Source organism: Gambusia affinis, linkage group LG04 (assembly GCF_019740435.1).
Source record: "Gambusia affinis linkage group LG04, SWU_Gaff_1.0, whole genome shotgun sequence".
NCBI lineage: Eukaryota > Metazoa > Chordata > Actinopteri > Cyprinodontiformes > Poeciliidae > Gambusia > Gambusia affinis.
Genome location: NC_057871.1, coordinates 14,686,951 through 14,707,959, shown reverse-complemented (window position 1 = coordinate 14,707,959; position 21,009 = coordinate 14,686,951). Strand labels below are relative to the sequence as shown.

At 40.9% G+C, this 21,009-nt stretch overlaps 2 protein-coding genes across 2 annotated transcripts; both read left to right on the top strand.

The window, feature by feature from the left end:
- The first annotated feature begins 778 nt into the window (after window positions 1-778).
- Window positions 779-8,177, top strand: sparcl1 (SPARC-like 1). Its single transcript, XM_044113930.1, has 11 exons — window positions 779-876; window positions 1,707-1,726; window positions 1,854-1,919; window positions 2,210-3,205; window positions 3,715-3,823; window positions 5,598-5,719; window positions 5,790-5,910; window positions 5,999-6,135; window positions 6,482-6,630; window positions 7,239-7,387; window positions 7,605-8,177. The coding sequence occupies exons 3-11, from the start codon at window positions 1,887-1,889 to the stop codon at window positions 7,631-7,633; spliced, it is 1,845 nt and encodes a 614-aa protein (XP_043969865.1). The 5' UTR covers window positions 779-876; window positions 1,707-1,726; window positions 1,854-1,886; the 3' UTR covers window positions 7,634-8,177.
- Window positions 8,178-12,086: 3,909 nt separating this feature from the next.
- scpp9 (secretory calcium-binding phosphoprotein 9) lies at window positions 12,087-13,936 on the top strand. The gene is made up of 10 exons (XM_044113929.1): window positions 12,087-12,158; window positions 12,260-12,380; window positions 12,457-12,678; window positions 12,759-12,773; window positions 12,862-12,984; window positions 13,051-13,122; window positions 13,206-13,271; window positions 13,359-13,496; window positions 13,577-13,627; window positions 13,729-13,936. The coding sequence occupies exons 3-10, from the start codon at window positions 12,631-12,633 to the stop codon at window positions 13,786-13,788; spliced, it is 573 nt and encodes a 190-aa protein (XP_043969864.1). The 5' UTR covers window positions 12,087-12,158; window positions 12,260-12,380; window positions 12,457-12,630; the 3' UTR covers window positions 13,789-13,936.
- Window positions 13,937-21,009: the final 7,073 nt, after the last annotated feature.

The following is a 21,009-nucleotide window of genomic DNA, read 5'->3' as shown; positions in this document are numbered from 1 at the left end:
GAATCCAGACCAGATGAACTTTACCTAGCTTCCTCACTTTACAGTCACAATCTTCCATGTATTTTAATGGTATTTTGTTAAAATACCATTAATAAAATGGTATTTTAATAAAAATACCATTAGCACGTTGCTAAATACCATTAGCAAATATTAGCACATAAAATAATGCTAATATAACACTGATATTTGTCCCATTCTTTTTTGTAAACCACCTTGAGCTCACTGAGGATTGAATGGACAGTGTGCATGAACATAGCTATAATCTTCCACTTAGTCTTACAAGAACAAGCCGGAATAAGAAATGGATGGATGGATGGATGGATGGATGGATGGATGGATGGATGGATGGATTAATGGATGGATGGATGGATGGATGGATGGGTATTGAGTACTTTGCACCACTACTCATAAAATTAGCATAAATATATTGATGTTTGCGGTTTTAATGTAACAAAATATGAAACCTTCAAGCAGCAGGAACACTGAAAAATGAAACGACATACATACACTTTTGTCCAAGATGAGATCTTGGCAGTTAAATTACTCAATGTACCTATGTGCTACAGGTGAAGTGAAAACACACACAAACTGTTTTTAAACTTCTTGTGCTTTGGAGAAAATAATGTTAATTTTTTAGGCAGTTGACCAAACTTAAGTTCAGTTTTGGATGCCTCCATGTTACCCTTTGTGCAGCCCAAAGACCCTCCCAAAGCAGTGGCATCCCGGACCTTAAAAAACCAACTCCTGTGTTCATTTCAGCTTGAGCGGACAGTGAGTGCAGCATTGCATACAAAAGGACAGCTTCGCGGGTTCAACATCAGCACGTTCTGGTGTTTTTTTCAGGACTCTCAATTTCCTTGTTCCAGCAAAAGGCAGGTAAAACCTATTTGCAAGTATTTGTGATTCTTTTCTTCAAAGCAGGCTAAAGGTGCATAAAACAGAAGGTATTAAAAAACATTAAGTGAACCTGCTGAATGATGTTTTCAGTGCCTCATTTAAGAAAGGTTGCTGGACTTTGCTATTCCACTGAAAGTCACATCTTGTGGTATTGCTTTTTTTGGATGACAGCACAGCTGATGCACAATTAACATTGTAATTTACAAATATACTGTTGATAGTAAAACAAAGAGTTATATACATGGAGTTATGCCCAAACTTCACACAAATTACAACAACATATATTATATTGAATAGTTTCAAAAAGAATCATGTTCATTTTGAAATAATGTGCGGTGTATTTTTGTTTACTAGGTGATATAAGTAGAGTTTTCATACATTTAATGCATCTTTACACTCACACCCCTGTTGCTTTTCCCTGTGTCAGGCTCATTTCACTCAGCCACAAAGCTTTAATTCCTCTGGACAAATCCACTGATGTCTGTATTGTTTCCGTCCTAGCACTCACTTTGTGGATTTAGTCAACGTTTTCCAGTCTGGTAGCTTCTGATGTTTACTTTACCCCTGAATGTGACTTTTCAGAGTGAGGCCTATCCACCAGGCCAGTAACTGTGACAACAGTGGAGTACCAAGTTGCTGGCTGCATACATATGCAGCATTCTGTTTTAGTCTGGAAAAAGAAATACAAGTTGAAGTCTTGTAGAAAGTCAGCTTTGCTGTGAATTTCCATTTGCTTCTTTGAGTAAAAGTTTTCACTCTTTGTGATGTTTCAGATATGAGGGTCTCCTTGATATTCATTTTCTTTCTAGGTGCAACGTTTGCTCCATCTGTGAGTAGCAAAGTATTACATCCCTTTCTTTATCAAGTGACACGTTTTTAAAAAAATATATATATAGCGTGAAGATAAAATGCATGCTCATTTTGGGATGAATTATCTATATTCCTGTTATGATTAGGTGAAATGTAAATCTCATGAAAAACAACATGGAATGCAGGAGACGTCGCACTCGGCTACAGAAAAGGTAAACTTTCATACAAAGCAGGTTTGAGCAAAAATACATCAGATATTTTAACACGGCGATGTTCTTGGTAAATGTTCAACTGGATTGCATTCAGGGTTATCAGAGTAAAGTGCTGAATATAAATGCATGCCACAGATTAGATTTTTAAGAGTGTGGTACTACTTTGTTTTGGTTAATATAATTTATCCCACTAAAATATGCAAGTTAGTAAATTCTGAACAATTGAAAATAGCACAAATATGTTTGCAATGCACTGTAAATTTAATGTTTTCTTCTCTCTCCTGGTTAAGGATGTTATCACGATGGAGGGCAACAGGCCACAGGTCTCTCCCACTTTGGCCAACATTGAGGCTAGCAGTCAGGAACCGGAAGATGAGGAAGTGAGCTCTGGGTATGAAACTAATGCCAACAAAAAGGGAGAAGAAGTGGAAGAAAAAATAGAGAAACGCACAGCAGTGCTTTTGAGCGAAGAAGAACTGGTAGGTCTTTTGACGAAGGAAGCAGAAGAAGATGAAGAAGCAGAAGAAATAGAAGATGAGGTAACAATGATGGACGAAAGGAAGGCTAATGACAGTTCAGAAGCAGTGGAAATGTTAAAATATGAGGCAAAACAGAAAGACGACAGTGAGGAAAAAGAGGCCAAAGCAAAGGAAAAGGCTGAAAAACCTGCAAGCAAGCTGAGTGAAAGAAGTGGTCAAATGGGCTTGCTGGAGGAAACAGAGAGCAGCACAGAGTCAGAACTTCCAGTGAATCTTGATTATGCTGCTGGTAGTGGAATATTAATACCTGCTCAGGTGGAATCAGAAGATCTCAACCCATCAACTGAAAACCAAGCGTCTCCAATGAAAAAGGATCTTCAAGACACTAAGAAAGAGGTGGGTGAGAAAGAACTTCTCATGCAAGACATGCCAGCCCCTGAAGCAGGAGACAGGGAAGAAATGACTGATAAGAGCAAGGATTCATCAACCAAGTCAAAAGAAAAACACGCTGGTAAGGAAAAACCAGAGGCAACCATGGACCTTCAAGAATTTCAGAGCAGCGTTGGACTTATTTCTGGTCTACGGCGGTCTGAAAAGGAAGAAGGGAAGGATAAGAGTGACAGTGGAGTTTTCTCTAAGAGAAAGACAAGGAAGCAGAAGAAAAACAAGAGACCCAGGAAGCACTCTCCACAAAGGAATGAAACACATCCTGTACAAGAGCAGGTCCAACTGGACAGTGAGGAGTCTGAGGGCAGCAGCACTGGGAACGTAGTTCACAAAGCTAAGAGGAAATGGAACGGAAAATGGGTAAAAGTATTTGTAGATTTGCATTTGTAGATTTGCTGTCCCTACGGTGGCTAACCAATGTTTTCTATTCAGTAAGGCACAAAAAAAGGAAATCTGGGATAAATGCTTGAGAGACACTGGGTTTTATTGCCCTAATTTTGACCATACAGATAGCAAATTTCAGTTACAAAATAGCCCACTTTATAAAGGTACAGCAAAGAGTATCTTATGGCATAGTCAAGGAAACAAGCAGCTCTAGCACAGCTCTATGTAGAACTGCCAGAGGTGTAAGTTATAAAAAAGTTAATTCAACTAAAACTGATCCAGTCAGTGGTGAGGATTCATGGGGAAAACAATTGGAGAGCATCACCATATCAAGGTTTAAAAGTAAAAGATAAAGAAGTTAAATATTTAATGAATCTGCCCATTATATTGTGGTCGAAATGACTTGTTAATGCTGTGTTATTTCACAACATGCTATTGCAGATAGCATCATGATTACTTTTTTATTTATGTATTATTTTCTCTAGGGTCCCTTAGTGGGAGTGAATCCGGTGCAGATCAGAGCGTCAGTGGATTTGTATCCTCGGTCCAGGTCCTTTTCGAGTGGAGACTTACATCTTTCACAAACTCCACCAGGTTTGTGATTAATGCTTGATTATTTGCCCAAAAAAAGTAAAACATGCATAATATTCATTTGATGTTAGTCACAACTAAGTTTCTAGAAGTAGGAAATAGCATTTCCCATCAAGCACATATATATGGACCACATACGTATTTGGCTCAGACCAGATATGTGTTAAATAAGCCTTGTGCTAGTAATAGGCTTCTCAGATCAGAGCAACTTGAGTTGACTAATAGGGCTGCACAGTGGCGCAGTTGGTAGAGCTGTTGCCTTGCAGCAAGAAGGTCCTGGGTTCGATTCCCGGTCCGGGGTCTTTCTGCATGGAGTTTGCATGTTCTCCCTGTGCATGGTGGGTTCTCTCCGGGTTCTCCGGCTTCCTCCAACAGTCCAAAAACACGACTGTCAGGTTAATTGGGCTCTCTAGGTGTGAGTGTGTGTGTGAATGGTTGTGTGTCCTGTCTGTTTTCTGTGTTGCCCTGCGACAGACTGGCGACCTGTCCAGGGTGAACCCGCCTCTCGCCCGGAACGTTAGCTGGGGATTGGCACCAGCAACCCTCCTGACCCCATTAGGGACAAAGGGTGAACAGAAAATGGATGGATGGTTTGCATGCAAACTCCATGCAGAAAGATTGATTACAATAAAACAACATATACATTTTTTATAAATTATAAAAACAAACAAAAATCCTCTCATGTCAAAACCATCTATCCATCCATCCATCCATCCATCCATCCATCCATCCATCCATCCATCCATCCATCCATCCATCCATCCATCCATCCATCCATCCATCCATCCATCCATCCATCCATCCATCCATCCATCCATCCATCCATCCTTTTCTGTACACCCTATTCCTTAGTGCGGTCAGGAGGGTTGCTGGTGCCAATCTGCAGTGAACGTTTTGGGCGAGGAGCCGGAAACACCCTGGACACGTCGCCAGTCTGTCGCATATGATCATGATCATATCAGACCAACTTGATCTGATTGCATTGTGTCTAACATTTGGCATTTATATTTCTTTTAAGAATAGCCTTTGATTAAAAAAAAATTTATGAACCACTTGTTTTTGTCTTTAAGATATTTAAAATTACATATTTAAATTATAAAAACTTCCATTGTTTTATTTTTCAGCCATATTCGTCTCCCCTGTTAAATGTGCTTATTCTAAATGATTTATACTTCTAACTTTAATGACAAAAAAATCCAAGAGCATAATGTATAACCTAAAAAGTGCTTTTATAAAATTTTAAAACAAAGGCAAAAGTCTTCAAAAATGGTTTCTTGTTAATGGTTGACACTATAAATTTGATATATAAACTTAGTTGAGTTACTTTTAAATGGAAACTTTAAAAAAAAACAAAATATATCATGATGGAAGATAAAATGAACAGTGTTGATCCTTGGGACTAAAATGTCTTCCATGGTCTCTGACCAGCAGTGTTCACCACCCAGTGACGAATGCCCTATCCCAACAGTCTCACAGAGGAATCTGCTGACTGGACCACTTTGGTCCAACTTCCACATGAATAGCGCCTGCATGGCTTCATGGTCACTGCCAAAACAAAGTTCTGCAGGATTAATATGAAGCTCCAGAGCTTAAGGAGTGAATCAGGCAGATGGGGAATGAAATTAATGACTGTACCAGCTCTAATGACGGAGGAATGTGGGCGATGCAACCAGTAACTGCTTACTGGTTTCCACAAGAAGAACCATCCATAAAATAAGCCATCTTGTTGTAATTCGGATGTTTGGTAAACAAATGGAGTCTTTGCGTTTTCTTCTAGATCCATGTGACAATTTTCGGTGCAAGCGAGGAAAGACATGCAAACTGGATGCGGATAGTAAACCTGGATGTGTGTGTCAAGACCCATTCGAGTGCCCAAGCAGCACGAGTGCATTTGAACACGTAAGTCTGTGAAAAATACTACTGATTCAACTCGAGAGTCTCATCGTCAAAGGTCTTTATGTCTGTTCAGGTTTGTGGGACGGATAACAGGACGTATGATACGTCGTGTGAGCTTTTTGCTACTAAGTGTAACTTGGAGGGCACAAAGAGAGGCTACAAGCTTCATCTGGACTACACTGGCCCATGCAAACGTGAGAACGAGGCAGGTCCTTGTTGTGGAAAACTGTTGCGGGAAACCTTTGACTGCACTGAAATGTTTGTTGTGTGTCCTCCTCTCAGTAATTCCTCAGTGTGTGAAGAATGAACTGGTCCAGTTTCCTCTGCGAATGAGAGACTGGCTAAAAAACGTGCTTCTGCAGCTCTATGAGCACGACTCCATTTCCCCGGGCTTCCTCACCCCAAAACAGCGTTACAGAGTAAGACACAACTTTACTGTAATGGAAGCTTGTTCTTCTCTTTTTGAGCTTGAATGCATAATTTTTTCTTCATTTTAGACCAGTATTTTCTTAGTAAAAAAAAAAAGAATTATTTACCACCACACTTTGACATTTCTTGCCCCGTACTAGGGTAGTGCAGGTATTAACAATGTCAACAGACCATCGCAAGACCTTGAAAAATTCATAAAAATCTTCACTTGATTCAGACCTGTGTTGTTTTATTTATAAGTGACTTTTTTTTTATTTTCTATTTTATTTTTCATCAGAACCATCAGCTGTAGAGTTGTTGTTTGAAAGGTTTCTGTTTTGCGTTTCATTTTTGAAGGTGAAGAAAATCTTTGAAAACGAGAGGCGTCTTCATGCTGGGAATCACTCTGTTGAGCTCCTTGTGCAGGACTTTGAAAAGAACTACAACATGTACATCTATCCGGTTCACTGGCAGTTTGCTCAGCTGGACCAGCATCCTGCTGACAGGTACATTTTCACCATCCATGCTTCACTCACAGATCATTGGGACAAATGTTTCCAAAAGTGAAATGAAAATTTGGGTTTAGAAATAAAGACAAAATACTCTGTAGTATTTGTTTCTTTAGTCCAAATTGAACAAAGAAATATTTGTCTTTATTTCAAATTTAATTAATTAAATAATCATGACATAGTGTATACTAAGAATATGTTTGGTTAAATAATTCGCAGTGAAAGATGATCAGATTAATCAAAATTACCATCAATCTTGGTATTACATTTAAAGCAAAAGCTGAATTTTGTTGGTTATGGACAAAGCTACTTCTTCAGATGTTCTCAATATTCTTTCGCTCCAAAATAATTTGCCTTTGACATTTTAAATTGGTGAATGCGTCTCTTTTTGTGTCCTTTTAACAAAGGACAAAATCCTGCCATTTTATCATTTCTAACTGATAGGATGCACACTTTTGAGAACTACACTTCCTGTGTATTTCACAAAAGAAAAGAACACGTTTTCTTGTTAATGCTTTTTGTTGCATTAACAACAAAAACATGTGATTACTTAAACCATATCTGATCAGCGTGATGAAAATCCACCCGCTGCTCATTCTGTGCAGGACCCTGTCCCACTCAGAGCTGGCCCCACTCAGGGTTCCCCTGGTGCCGATGGAGCACTGCACCTCTGTCTTCTTCCAGGAGTGTGATGCTGACAAGGACAAACAAGTTACCCTGAAAGAGTGGACCTCCTGCTTTGGCATCAAAGATGGTGAGAGCATTACCACTTATGAAACTATATCATTTACTGAGAGCTTGAATATTATTAATTCTTTTTTACCTATGATTACTGTTTAATCACAGGTATGGCGAAGATTTTACCAAATGTTCCTATATGTTTATCCTCTCTCCAGCTAATTGTCAATACATGAGCCGTTTATTAAACATCAGTCCGTCTCACTGTTCTCTGTAAACCAATTTCTCCACAGAGGATGTGAACGTCAACCTGCTTTTCTGAGTTTCACCTCCGCTTCCACCTCCCACTGAGATTTTTGGAAACTTTTGGAGACATTTTCCACGTGAGGAAAACATTGGTAATCATTGTTGTTACCCTGCATTAGGGTGAGGCTGGTCAATTAATTATTTTAGGGAATTTGTAGCTTAGAGCAATACATTTATTTCCAAGAATGTTATATGTGATTTTAGCTAGTGTTGTTGAAATACTGTTTTCTAATGCATTCCACACAGGGGTAAAGTTTATCCATGAACAGAGAAGAGATTATACACTCTATGATGCTGAGATTAAAATAACATATGTAGAGTGAATTAGAGTAGAATTAATCAGTAAAATGGTTTAAAGTTAGTTTAATTTCAAACCCTTATGTTAAGATACTACTGTAAATGTGTATCTGTTAGTAACATGTTAGTAAATGTCTTGTGATTTTATGTTTTTTGAGTAAAAGCTTAATTTGTTACAAAAAAAAAAAAAAGATCACAGACTATTTCTCTGTGTCATGTCATTACTGAAAAGCTGTTATTTTCTCTGAAGTCCTGAAATAAAGTTGTTTTCACACTTGGGTGGGTCCCAGTTGGTAGGCACCAGTGTACGCTTTTGTAATTGAAAGGTTTCTTTTCAAACTTAGTACCCAGACTTGCATGACGTATTTACACCACTATCTCAACAAAATGCTGCAGTCAGTTTTTTTTATTTTTTTTTATCTTATCTAGAGAAGACTGGACAGATTTTTGGTAACAGAAAATGCACTGAGCTTCCACGTTTGAAGTAACAATTATTACTTGCTACTTTTTTCCATCAGACCTCATGACTGCCTGGAAAATCAGAATTGTAATTTGAAAGTTCTAATTTCAGGATTAGTTTTACTACACTGTAGGTTCTACTCTTAATTAATATTATAGTGAAGCACAGATACGTTAACTTGTGTAAAATCTCAACCCCCTGTGAGTAACTTCACTGAATGAAAAACAAACATACTTTAACATAAAATTTATGAAACATGCAGTTTATGTTAAAGTGAGACTTTTTGGTTTGACTCAAGCTTTGTTGTTTTAATGTTGATTTCTATCTGCTGAGGCTGATGAGCCATTTGAACGTAGTGAATATACAATAAGCTGTGCATTGCTACTGGAAGCATTTTACCCTTTTATAAAAGGTACCTACTACAGGTGTTAGTATCCGAAGTTTATGAAAATAGAATATGAAGAAGTGTCTCTTCCACTTACAATGTGTCATTTTGTAAATGTGTCATATGTTTCTGTTGTATTTTTATTTTAGTCTTTAAAATATCAGAACATGCACATAAACTTTAAATTTTGGTACATCTGATTATATCATTGTTAAATATTAAATGATCAAAACCGCTGAGCAGTTTTTAAGAACTTAAGTAGTTGTTTTGGTCTTACATGCCGACTCTTTACTCTTACTGGAGAGCATTTTTTGGCTGCTTTGCCCATCTCTGATAGGTTGTTAAAAAGGGGTCCTGTTTCTGGCAATATACTTGAACATTTTGTTCAGCTTTCTGCTCGACTGCACGACACTAATGTGTGTCTTCAGCAACAATAGGTTTGAAAATGCAAGTCACTCATCCGTGGTTTTGGCTGCCAGTTAATCCTAAATAATGGTTCTCTGTAAAGCAACAAACCGAAAGAAGAAACCTTAGTCATGGTGATAGCAGTGTGTTGTTGTTTTCAGATAAATTATTGGATTCTGATTGGATGCTCCTGCTTGACCTCTGAATCTGCGCCTCTCTATATAAGCAGAGCAGGAGGCAGCTGGGTACCTGCTCGACCTTCTTCTGTGGCTGACATTAAACATGTTCTGCATGCTGTGGGTTATTTTTCCCACTCTGGCCGTTGTGGTGCAGGGTGGTGTGTCCTCCGGGAGTGCTGAGGCGCTTCTCAAAAACAATGGAGGGGGTGCTGCAGCCGCTGGGAATGTTGCCAATCCTGGGGTTCAAAATGGAGTTCCGCTGGCCGGTGAGGCCATCATGGCACGCTTAGTCCAACTCGGTGGGTCACTTTTCATCCAGCCAGTTGGAAATCCCGGTCAACCACCGCTGCAGCAGCTTATTCCCATTTCAGCTCTCCAGCAGGGTGGGACTTTCCTCGTGGGACAGGGCGGAGGAGCAAACGGGAATCTGCAAATCGCTCGACAAGCTGGAGGTGTGCCAGTGATGCTGCTTCCTGTGGCGCCCCAGAATAACGCCGGAACGGGCCCTCAGCCTCCCATGCAGATTCCTGGCCAAGTGCAGCTGTTCTCAGTGGCTGGGCCCAGCAACCAGCAGCAGCAGCAGCAGCAACTGGGCGTTGCTGCTGGCGGTGGTGGTGCGCAGGCGAGAGGAAGACTGAGGTTTCTGCGTTCGGTGGGAGCTCGTCTCAGGGGGACGCAACCTCCTACAACGAAAGCCGACGTCGACGAAGAGGAGGAAGAATGCTCCGGGATGGACACAGAGGAGAAACAGCAGTAATGAGACCATGCTGTCCTCATGATTTATTCAATATTTATACAACACAGATATGTTGCATAAACAGCATTCAGAGATTTGCCTCATAAAATAATTGTTATTGTAACAAATGGTCAATAAAATGGTTAAAAACTGAAGTGCTCAGACTTTGCCGACTGTTTTATTTACATTTCATCTGGCTCTAAAAGTATATCCACCTAAATAAAACTTTAAATAACATCCACCACCATTATGATGCAAGCAGTCAAAGATTGCTGTTATTTATTTGTCAGAGTTGAGTAAATATAGACACGCGCTCCTATTTCCAGTGTGTTCCCAGGTTGAAACCTGCTCATTTGTCTTGGAAAACATGCCACAACATTTACATCATTGCTCAGCGCAGAAACTTTGTGCTGTTAGTTAAAGACCGGACGGGTTGAACGCAACCAATCCAATCTCCTACATGAGAGAAATTATCATATTCAAGTTGGAAAATACCATTTTTCACAATGTAAAAATCCAAGCAAGAAAATGTTCCTCACCGGGAACACGACCGCAGTGTGTGATTAAATGTCCAGACCAGACTCCCCACATGGTGTTTATGTGTGTCACTGTGGGCTGTGCAGTCAGCAGCAAAGAAACCGTTCCCAGACAGCCTTCGTGTGAGAAAAAAAAAAAAAGAGCCGGCTATGCACAGGAAATGCATTAATGCCCACAAGCATGTTGAGAAGAATGGCAGATGTGACGTTTCATACAGCCTGATCCTGGTGACATGAATGTAAAGCTGTTGGCAAGATTTGCAATTAAATAATGGATTCATCTCAAAGCTTCTACTTATAACAGAGAAATTAAATTGCATGCATCTTTTTCAGCTTAAGTGAATATGAATTAGATAAATACAAACAAAATACCCAATCTTAAATTTTATTTTCATCCATCCATCCATTATCTGAACACCCTTCTTCCCTAATGGGGTCGGGAGGGTTGCTGGTTCCTATCTCCAGCTGCGTCCCGGGCGAGAGGCAGGGTTCACCCTGGACAGGTCGCCAGTCTGTCGCAGGGCATAAAATTTTATTTGATATTTTAAATAGATTGTTTCTTAATACTTTTCAAATGAATCCCCTGAAATGCATGGCATTTCTTCTTCCCAGAGTTCCATAAAGGCCAGGCCATTTTGGCAATAGATTCTCCCACCTGATGTTTGGATCTCTGCAGCTGCTCCAGAGTGACCATGAGCCTTCACAGTTGTGCCATCCTCCTTCCATTTTTTGTTGATGGGTTGAGTAATTAATTCTCGCTCGCATTTTCAATGCTTGGGATCAAATTTTTTAACCCAACTCACCTTTAATCTTGTCATCAACTTCTCCCAGAAGTGCCTGATGTGTCTCTTGATCTTCATGATGTTTCTGTTCTCTAAAATTATTTAACAAACTTCTCAGGCCAACACAGAACAGCTGCAGTAATACTGAGATTAAATTACACACACGTGGACTCAAGTTGATTTATGAAAGTATTTAGTTTCTCCTGGTTTTGTTTACTGGTATTAAATTAAAGGGGGATGAAAACAAATGAACACAGTTGTGTAGTTTTCCATTATTTCCACTTCAATAAAATGTATCTTTTTGTGTTTGTTTATACTCTGAAATATGAATAAAATGTACCGGAGTTTGTGGTTGGTAACGTGACGATATATGAAAAACTTAAAGGTCAATTATGTGTCCCCAATTAAGACACTAAACCAAAGATAGGTTAAGAACAGGATGAGTCCCCAGGTTGTTCTTTTTTCTTTTTTTGCATTTGCATTTACTTTTACACTTTGTTGAAAAAATTACTTTTTTTTCCTATTTTGAAATTATTAGATATTCCTCAAATGTTTATGACATTTTCAGATTATTAATTTTGGTCTCCTAGCACCTTCCTCCAAACAAAAAAAAACAACAAAAAAAACCAAAAAATTTTTCCATTTCTCAATTTTGCGCTACATCCAAAGTCACAAAAGGTACATTGACGTTTGTGGGTGCAGCATGACAAAAGAAAAAGAAAAAAAAGGCTCAAGAGATATAAATGATTCGGCAATGCACTGTAAGTAGACATTTTAATTAGTTTTTCATGGTTAGATACAAAACAATTATGATGTCATATGTTTTTCTTCTGTAACCACAATCCACAACATTTAATTAAAGGGATCTTGCTGGTTTGTCAGTCAGTGGTTTCCACCAACCTCTAACACTCCATGTGAGACACCAAAACCCTCCGTCATCTCTCTGTGGTCGTTCACCTGCTTGGAGAACAATTGTTACCATGGTAAAATCTTTAAAAAAAAATAGTAACTTGTGACTTTTACCCTTCCTTAAAGCTTAATGAAGATGTCATTTCACAGCTTCCCATGACACGCAGGTGACGGACACAAAGCACAAAAACACCAGTTTTCTTCTCTCTAATTGGTTCATAATAATCTTTGGGACACATAAAAAGGAGTTCTCACAGCAGAAAGACACAGTTGTCCTCCAATATTTGGAGCAAGAGTGGCTTTTGAAGATTTCAAGGTGCAAAAATGAAGCTTTTTCTCTTCGCTGTGTTTGTGGCGGCAGTCACCTCCAGTGTAAGTGTAGTTTGTCTGCATCTTTCTGTTTAGTTTCTGTTGCACAGTCATGTAACATCTCGTCTTCTCATTCTCTGCAGGTCAGCGGGGGCAAGGTGAGAAACAATCATGAATGTAGGCATAATTTGTGACTTATCAGGAGGCCAAAGACAACTAGAAAAAAAAATCTGATGTATTCTGCAGACCGCGAGACTGTTGGCAGCCATGAATGCTGGGATGCTTAATGGGATGATGGCAGGAGGTTTGAACCCTCCTCTGGTGGCTGGTGGTGGACTGGGTTTAATTGGGCAGCCCCAGTTGGGTCAGGTTAGTCCACAGGCTCATTTCTTGTTACTCTAACATGTGACAAATTGAACATCTTTCTTCTCACAGATTGTCCCTGGACTCCCTGCCTTCGCTGTTCGAGCTCCAGTTCCTAACATGTTCCCTGCAGCAGTCAATCCGGTTAGCAGTCGCAACAATGACACAAAACTTATCCTTTGCTGTTTCGGACTTTTAAAGCTCATATTTTTGTCTCTCTTGTTCAGTACCAGTTCCCTGTGATGGGCGTTCCTCCAATGCCCCAAATGAATCCTCCTCAGCAACTTCAGATGGTAATCACTCACTTCTCTCTAAAGATGCGATGTTATTATTTTAGGATTAAATCCTTAGAATTGTGAGGACTTTCTGTTTTGTTTTAGGGAATGGCTGGAGGTGTCATGCAGCAGCAGCCTGCCTTTCAGGCTCCTTTTCAGGCTCCTTTTCAGGCTCCTTTTCAGGCTCCTGCTCAGCCTCCTGCTCAGCCTCTGGTTCAGCCTGATCCACTCCGAAGATTCAGGGTAAGAAGTGGAGAATGTCCATACGTAGTACTCAGAGTGTCTGTGAGATGTGTTTCATGGATTTTAATGTTTCTCTGCAGCGTCAGACTGTGAAATCTGAAAATGCAGGAAAGTCTTCTGTGGACACACAGGTACAACATTGAATTTAATCAAATTTTTCTTGAGTTGTGAGCCCATTCTGCCACATGCATGTTTATTAATGTTTTCCATTCTTTCCTACATATGCCTATAGATTCCACGTCCCACTGAGTCCACAACAGTTTCTCCTTGTAACAACAAGGAAGCTGATTAAGTTCACATTGGTAAAATGTCAAAATCCTACTCCATGGCAAAAGGAGGCGTCTCATGTTGTCTTACTCTATGTATCGTCTTGATTTGAATCAAAAATAAAATCAATCGGTTTTTGTACCTTTGTTTCCAATAAAGAAATTATATTGAAATCAGCATGCAGTTCATCACTTGGCTTCATTTATGAGCTACTAGTTGTTGGTCATTGCTGCCATCTAAAGGGCAAAATCATTTTAATGTAAATAAAACAAAACTCAAAGAACTTATCATTCTGAAATAGCTACAAGATCTGTAAAAGGGTATAATATCAGGACATGATAATTAATAGTAGAATTTTTATTGATAACCAATTAAAATACTTCTATGTTGTGCTTTCTTACATTTTTAAGAGTTTGTTTGGCATGTGGCCAATGGGATTCAAAAGCATTTACATCCCTTTTCACATTGGGTCATGTTACACAAACTTCTAAACATTTTGTTAGTATTTTATGTGCCTGACCAACACAATGTACAACATAACAGTAAATTAAAAAGATCTCATGAATCTGAAATGTTTGGTGTCCATCCTCCGTAACTGTTGGACTTATTATTTAATTACACACAAATTGATTTATTGATATTGAATAGGTGACATGAAGGCAGCTGGTTGGATTTTATTTAAGCATACTGAAGTAAAGGGAATAGAAAAAAAAGTATTATATACATCTCATATTTAATTGTAATAAAAAAAAAGAACATTCATCCTTTTTTCTTCTATTTTGCAATTTGATGTTACTTAGATTAAATTTCAATAAAATAAATTATTAACTGGATTGTGACAAAATGTAATAGACACGGAATTAGAATACGTTTGCAAGGCAATAAAGTTTATCAGTGACAATTTACAAGCTTACAAGCTACATTATTCCTTCAAACAGAGACTAAAACTGTCTGTTGTCCGTGAAGTGAAGCTGTGTTGCTGTTTTCTCAGGTTCTGTTCACGGGAGTGGTGGTTGAAGATGAAGACCAGGTGCTGGCTCGTTTAGGAGGAGCCATGGCCAGAGGCGTCTCCGACATGAACTGTCTCGTGACAGATAAAGTGCGAAGGACGGTCAAATTCCTGTGCGCCGTGGCTAAAGGTGTCCCAGTTGTCACAACTCAGTGGCTGAAAGAGGTTATTAGCCGGAGCTGCTAAATGCAACACAGACTTGTTCTCTCAGGGCGGCTCCGTCCCTCTCAGATTCTCCTCTCTTGGTTTCAGAGCGGTAAAGCTGGGCGCTTGATTTTATTATGAAAGATCCCGAGCAGGAGAAGAAGTTCAGCTTCTCCCTGCAGGAGTCTCTGAGGACTGCCAGCAGCCAGCCTCTCCTCCAGCTACTACCTCATCCTCTCTATTTCTTCTCTTATTATTCTCTGACTGAGTGGTTGACGGCGTGTAGCGGAGGGGTCTCAAACTCCAGTCCTCGAGGGCCGCTGTCCGGCAGTTTTTAGATGTGCCTTAGGTAAAAAAAAACAAAGAAACAAAACAAAAAAAACACTGGAATGAAAAGGGTTAATGTCCTCCTCCTTGTGTAGATCAGTTCTCTAGAGCCTTAATGACCTAATTATTCTATTCATGTGTGGTGCAGCAGAGGCACATCTAAAAGTTGCAGGACTGCGGCCCTCGAGGACTGGAGTTTGAGGCCCCTGCCTGAGTGGTGCTGGTGAGAAAGACTGACTCACCGTAGACACGGAGAAATGTTTGAGTCATTCCAGGTCTTGTGCGAAATTCTGTTCCCCTGTGAAAATCTGTTCCCCCTGTGTCGGGAGCGCGCATTGGAGCCAGAGAGCCGGATGTGATCATTTTCACGGCGCTTCGGATCGATTTCTTGGTAAAAAAAAAAAAAAAAAAAAAATAGAACTTCTCAACAGAATCTGGTATACAGAGAGATTTTATCCCTGTTGACCAACTGTAACCCAGAGACAGTGTCAGATATATTTAATTTGCAGAGGCTGCAAGAATCTCTGCAGACAGATCAGATGGCATGAAAAAGAAAGAGAGAAAAGATGGGCTAAAGAAAGAAAGATGGAAAAAAAGGAAGGAGGGAAGGAGAGAAGCAAAGAGAGATAGAAATATTTAAATCTCTCTTTTCCATTCGTGTTGCAGTAAACAACTCTTTCTGTCAGCTGTTTTCATGCTGCACTGTTCTCACTGCAGCTTTTTCTTTCCTCTCCTGAACTTGTAAAATCAGAACCACACATATCTAAAAAAACAAAACAAAAACAAAAAACTCAAGATACAACGTAAGCTTATCAGATCCTCTGATTTTACTTTTCATAGGTTTATGTTTGAGTAAAATGAACATTGTTCTTTTATTCTATGAACTACTACCAACATATCTCGGAAATTCCCATCAAATATTTTGTATTTATTTGCAGAAAATAAATCAAATAAATCAAAGAAAATAAGTTCACATTCATTTAGAAACAACAATACTAATGTTTTAACTCAGGAATAGTTCACAAATAAGTATTTGGTGGAATAACCAGGTTTTCAGTGGGGTTCAGTGCAGTGGGCTCTTGGGTTTTTCCAGAGCTGTCTTTCTTTAAGTCCAGTCTTGATGCCTGGACTTAGATGAGACTTTGAAATCCACAGGAACCTGTTGGGAATCTGGGGTCCTTGTGGGTTTTCTTGTGTGGCTCCATTATCTTTCCACTAGATAGCGCCAGAGGCTGCTCCTCCTGGAGGGGCGTGCCGGTGTTGTGCCGAGAAATGCATGCCTGCCGAGAATTGCATCCACTGTCGCGGGAGCGCGCATCGCTCTAAACTCTCGCATATTACTGAAAAAACGGACTGAAATATGACCGAAGACTAAAAAAGATACTCGTAACATTATCCCGTTTCTTAACCATGTAAGCCCTAAAACGGTGGGTTTTATATCGCAGATTAATTGAAATAAATACGGTTTTTACAGTTTTATTGAGTCCTATAAGGACTCCAGCTCAGCCAGTAAACTGATTGGTCTCCCGCTGTTCCATTTAGACATCCCTTATCAATTCTACCAATTGCAGTCGATTCATAAAATAAACACCTTAAATACCCAATTGTTTCAAAACCCAAAGGGATTCATTTAGAACTTAAAATGTAGCTTCAACCTGGACAAACTCACACAGAAAGTAGGTTTTAGAAAGTTTATTTGACAAGAAATAATCTTCGGCGCTCGGACCCCGGTGTTCTGTCAGATAGCCATACATTGTCAGATCGTCATACGCGTATGACAAACTGATGGCTATATCTGTCCGATCAGCATACGTTTGCATACGTTTCAGCATACGTTGTCAGATAGTCATACGCTTAGCTCAGACATGTATACGTTGTCATTACCATATGATTTTATTTAATCAGCAACATAGAATCATGACGTAGATAAGGATTTTTTTCAAAAGTGAAACACTGGTTTTGCCCCAGTTTCAGTGTGGGTAAAAATTGCGTTTTCATACACGACATGCTATCCAAGTTGGCAGACATGTTATCCAACCCAAAAATATTAAGGAAGTGGGGGACGTGAATTTAAACAGGGCGTGTTTTAGGACGTGTTTTGTAGTTTACTGCAGCTGCAGCATCATTAAATTTAATTTATTTAGTTACTTTTTATTGTGTCTCTTCTCGCGTATGACAAGCTGACGACTCCTCTCAATATGGCGGACCTCCTGCAGAATGCGCATGCGTGCGCATGCGCTCTTACCATATGTATGCTATTCTGACATGTATGGCTATCTGACAGAACACCTGCAGTAGACACTGCGCTGGTAACCGCCAGAGAGAATGATCTTTTTTCTATACGAAAACCTTTTTGAATAAAGTCACTGGATACATAAATTAAACCAATGTGTAAATTCTAACTATAACTGTCTTCATCTCATCTGCTCAGCCAATCACCTGATCAGGTGCCTCCGTCCCAGCCTAACGGCGCAGGTCTCATGTCCTCCACCCTTCAAAAACTCCGGCTCAGCATACCTTTAATCTTATGTTTGTATTATGACTTTGTAACGGAACAATATGTTTCTGTATGTGCTTGCTTTATTGCAAAAAAAAAAACAAAAAAACAAACCCAAGTTGATTCTGACTGTTAAAACATAAACAACTTAGCTGTATGTCAAGTTTGTAAAGAAAATTTGGATTGATTCCAGTAATTGTTCAAAAAGTATAGGAAACATTGTATTTACACATAAAAAATATTGCAAGTTATTAGCTTTGCTTGCATTCAAAATTTCTAAAACAAGGTTATCCTGTTAAACAACGCTGTTACTATATATTTCCCACTATTGGTTCTACTCTCTCTCCAACAAATTACAGCCACAATGTAACTTTGTCTGGAAACGTCACCATTTCTATGAAAACTACATAATGTAAATCAACTGAGCTACAAAAAAGAAACATTCAAAAATGTAAATAATATTGAAAGAACACATTATGAAAAAGGAGGTCAATGCCAAGGTGAGGTCAGCTGTGTCTCCCTGTGCCAGAACCTCCTCCTGCAGCTTCAAGTACATGCAGAGGCATCTGAAAATTTAAAAAAAATTATAAAAAAAGACGTGCAGGAAGAATGGCTATGACACATATATCAATGAATCTTACCTGTGAGATTGGCGCTATCCTTTGTACCTGCATGGTGGAGAGCATTAAACAATAATTTACACTTTATGTCTCTCAGTATCTTATCCTTTCCGTCTCTAATGGTATAAAAAAAAATGCTGTTCAAATAATGATTAAAATTATTATTATTTTTTAAATCATTTAGGGTTTTAGTCTCATTTGCACATAAAGATATACAAATCAAACTTACTAGCCATCCATCCATCCATCCATTTTCTGTTCACCCTTGTCCCTAATGGGGTCGGGAGGGTTGCTGGTGCCTCTCCAGTTGGGCAAGAGGTGGGGTTCACTCTGGACAGGTATCAAAATTACTAGTTATGTGTAAACTTACAAAATTAACCTCAATTTGTGCCTCGTCTGCTTTGGCATAGGTGTGGTCATCAGCACACAGAGTCTGTAAAAATACAGATATTTTCTAAGTGAAAGATGAATGCAAGTCCAAATAACACCAAAACTGCTTCAACCCTTTTAATTGTTCAAAACAGAGCATGGACACAATGTAATAGATACTAACATAAAAGAAAAAGGTTATTACACATCAGGAAATATACAAATGATTGGTAGAAAAAAAGGCCTGTTTGAATTAATCACTGTAGATTTTTAACATTATTGTTACTGTTTTGTAGGATCTAACAATTAATTTTCGAAGTCACAATGGCTTCCTGATACCAAATATATATTTTGCAAAAAATTTATTGAAATTATAAAAGTGATTTTGCCCAAACAGCCAAGGGCAGGTATTAACTAATTAGATTTACTCAATTACTCTGTAATTTTTGACCAAAAAAAATGTTTTAATTAAAGTTAGGACTTTTTATCCATATGTTATACTCTTGACTAAATTTTGTTGATATGCAACCTAATGCAAGTGTCATGATTTGCGGTGTTTGAGGTGAGGCAGCACGCAGTAGACCCAGATGAGGTGAGGAGGAGTTTTAATGGTGAAAAACAGTCCACAGACCTGGCAGCACTGCTGAGCGGAAGGCTATAGCTCACTACAGGTAGCAACAGGCAATACGAGGACTCGACAATCACAGACGTACATAGACGTAGATTGACGTACACAGACTGACACTGACGTAGGACCCCACGAAGACAGACACACACAGGTGACGCTAAATACACAAGAGGGTAATCAGGGAACGAGACACACCTGGGAACTAATCAAGGGAAGACAGGACAACACGGAGACTCAGACACACAGGAAACTTCAAAATAAACACACAGAAAAACACAGAACACGACAGTACCCCCCCCTTAAAGGGCGGCTCCCAGACGCCCAAAAACGGGAAAACCCAACGAGGGAGGGCGGAGGGGAGCTGGATGGGGGGTCCAGAGTCCATAAAACAACAAAAAAACTACCCAACATAATTGGGCGGAAACTCAAGGGTCCAGAGTCCAAAAACAACACAAAACAAACCCAACTGGGTGGGCGGAAGCACAGGAAGGCGGGAACCACAGAGGCGGTCCGGCGGCCGTCCGCGACGCCTGAGGCGGGAACCACGGAGGCGGTCAGGCGGCCGTCCGCGACGCCTGAGGCGGGAGCCACGGAGGAGGTCCGGGGGCCGTCCGCGACGCCTGAGGCGGGAGCCACGGAGGAGGTCCGGGGGCCGACCTCGGCGCAGGAAGCGGGAGCCACGGAGGCGGTCCGGCGGCCGTCCGCGGCGCAGGAGGCGGGAACAACGGAGGCGGTCCGGCGGCCGTCCGTGGCGACGAGGAGCACAAGGAGTCTCTGGGGCCGCACGGGGGCGGCGACGAGGAGCACAAGGAGTCTCTGGGGCCGCAGGCGGCGGACACAAGGAGTCTCTGGGGCCGCACGGCGGCGGCAAAAAGGAGTCTCTGGGGCCGCACGGGGGCGGCGACGAGGAGCACAAGGAGTCTCTGGGGCCGCACGGGGGCGGCGACGAGGAGCACAAGGAGTCTCTGGGGCCGCACGGGGGCGGCGACGAGGAGCACAAGGAGGGGGGAGCACTAGGGGGCTCTGGACTGACACTAGGGGGCTCTGGACTGACACTAGGGGGCTCTGGACTGACACTAGGGGGCTCTGGACTGACACTAGGGGGCTCTGGACTGACACAAGGGGGCTCTGGACTGACACTAGGGGGCTCTGGACTGACACTAGGGGGCTCAGGACTGACACTAGGGGGCTCAGGACTGACACTAGGGGGCTCAGGACTGACACTAGGGGGCTCTGGGGAACTGACGCTAGGAAGCTCGGGACAGGCACTAGGAAGCTCGGGACAGGCACTAGGAAGCTCGGGACAGGCACTAGGAAGCTCGGGACAGGCACTAGGAAGCTCGGGACAGGCACTAGGAAGCTCGGGACAGGCACTAGGAAGCTCGGGACAGGCACTAGGAAGCTCGGGACAGGCACTAGGAAGCTCGGGACAGGCACTAGGAAGCTCGGGACAGGCACTAGGAAGCTCGGGACAGGCACTAGGAAGCTCGGGACAGGCACTAGGAAGCTCGGGACAGGCACTAGGAAGCTCGGGACAGGCACTAGGAAGCTCGGGACAGGCACTAGGAAGCTCGGGACAGGCACTAGGAAACTGGAGACTGGCACTAGGAAACTGGAGACTGGCACTAGGAAACTGGGGACTTACTGAGGGC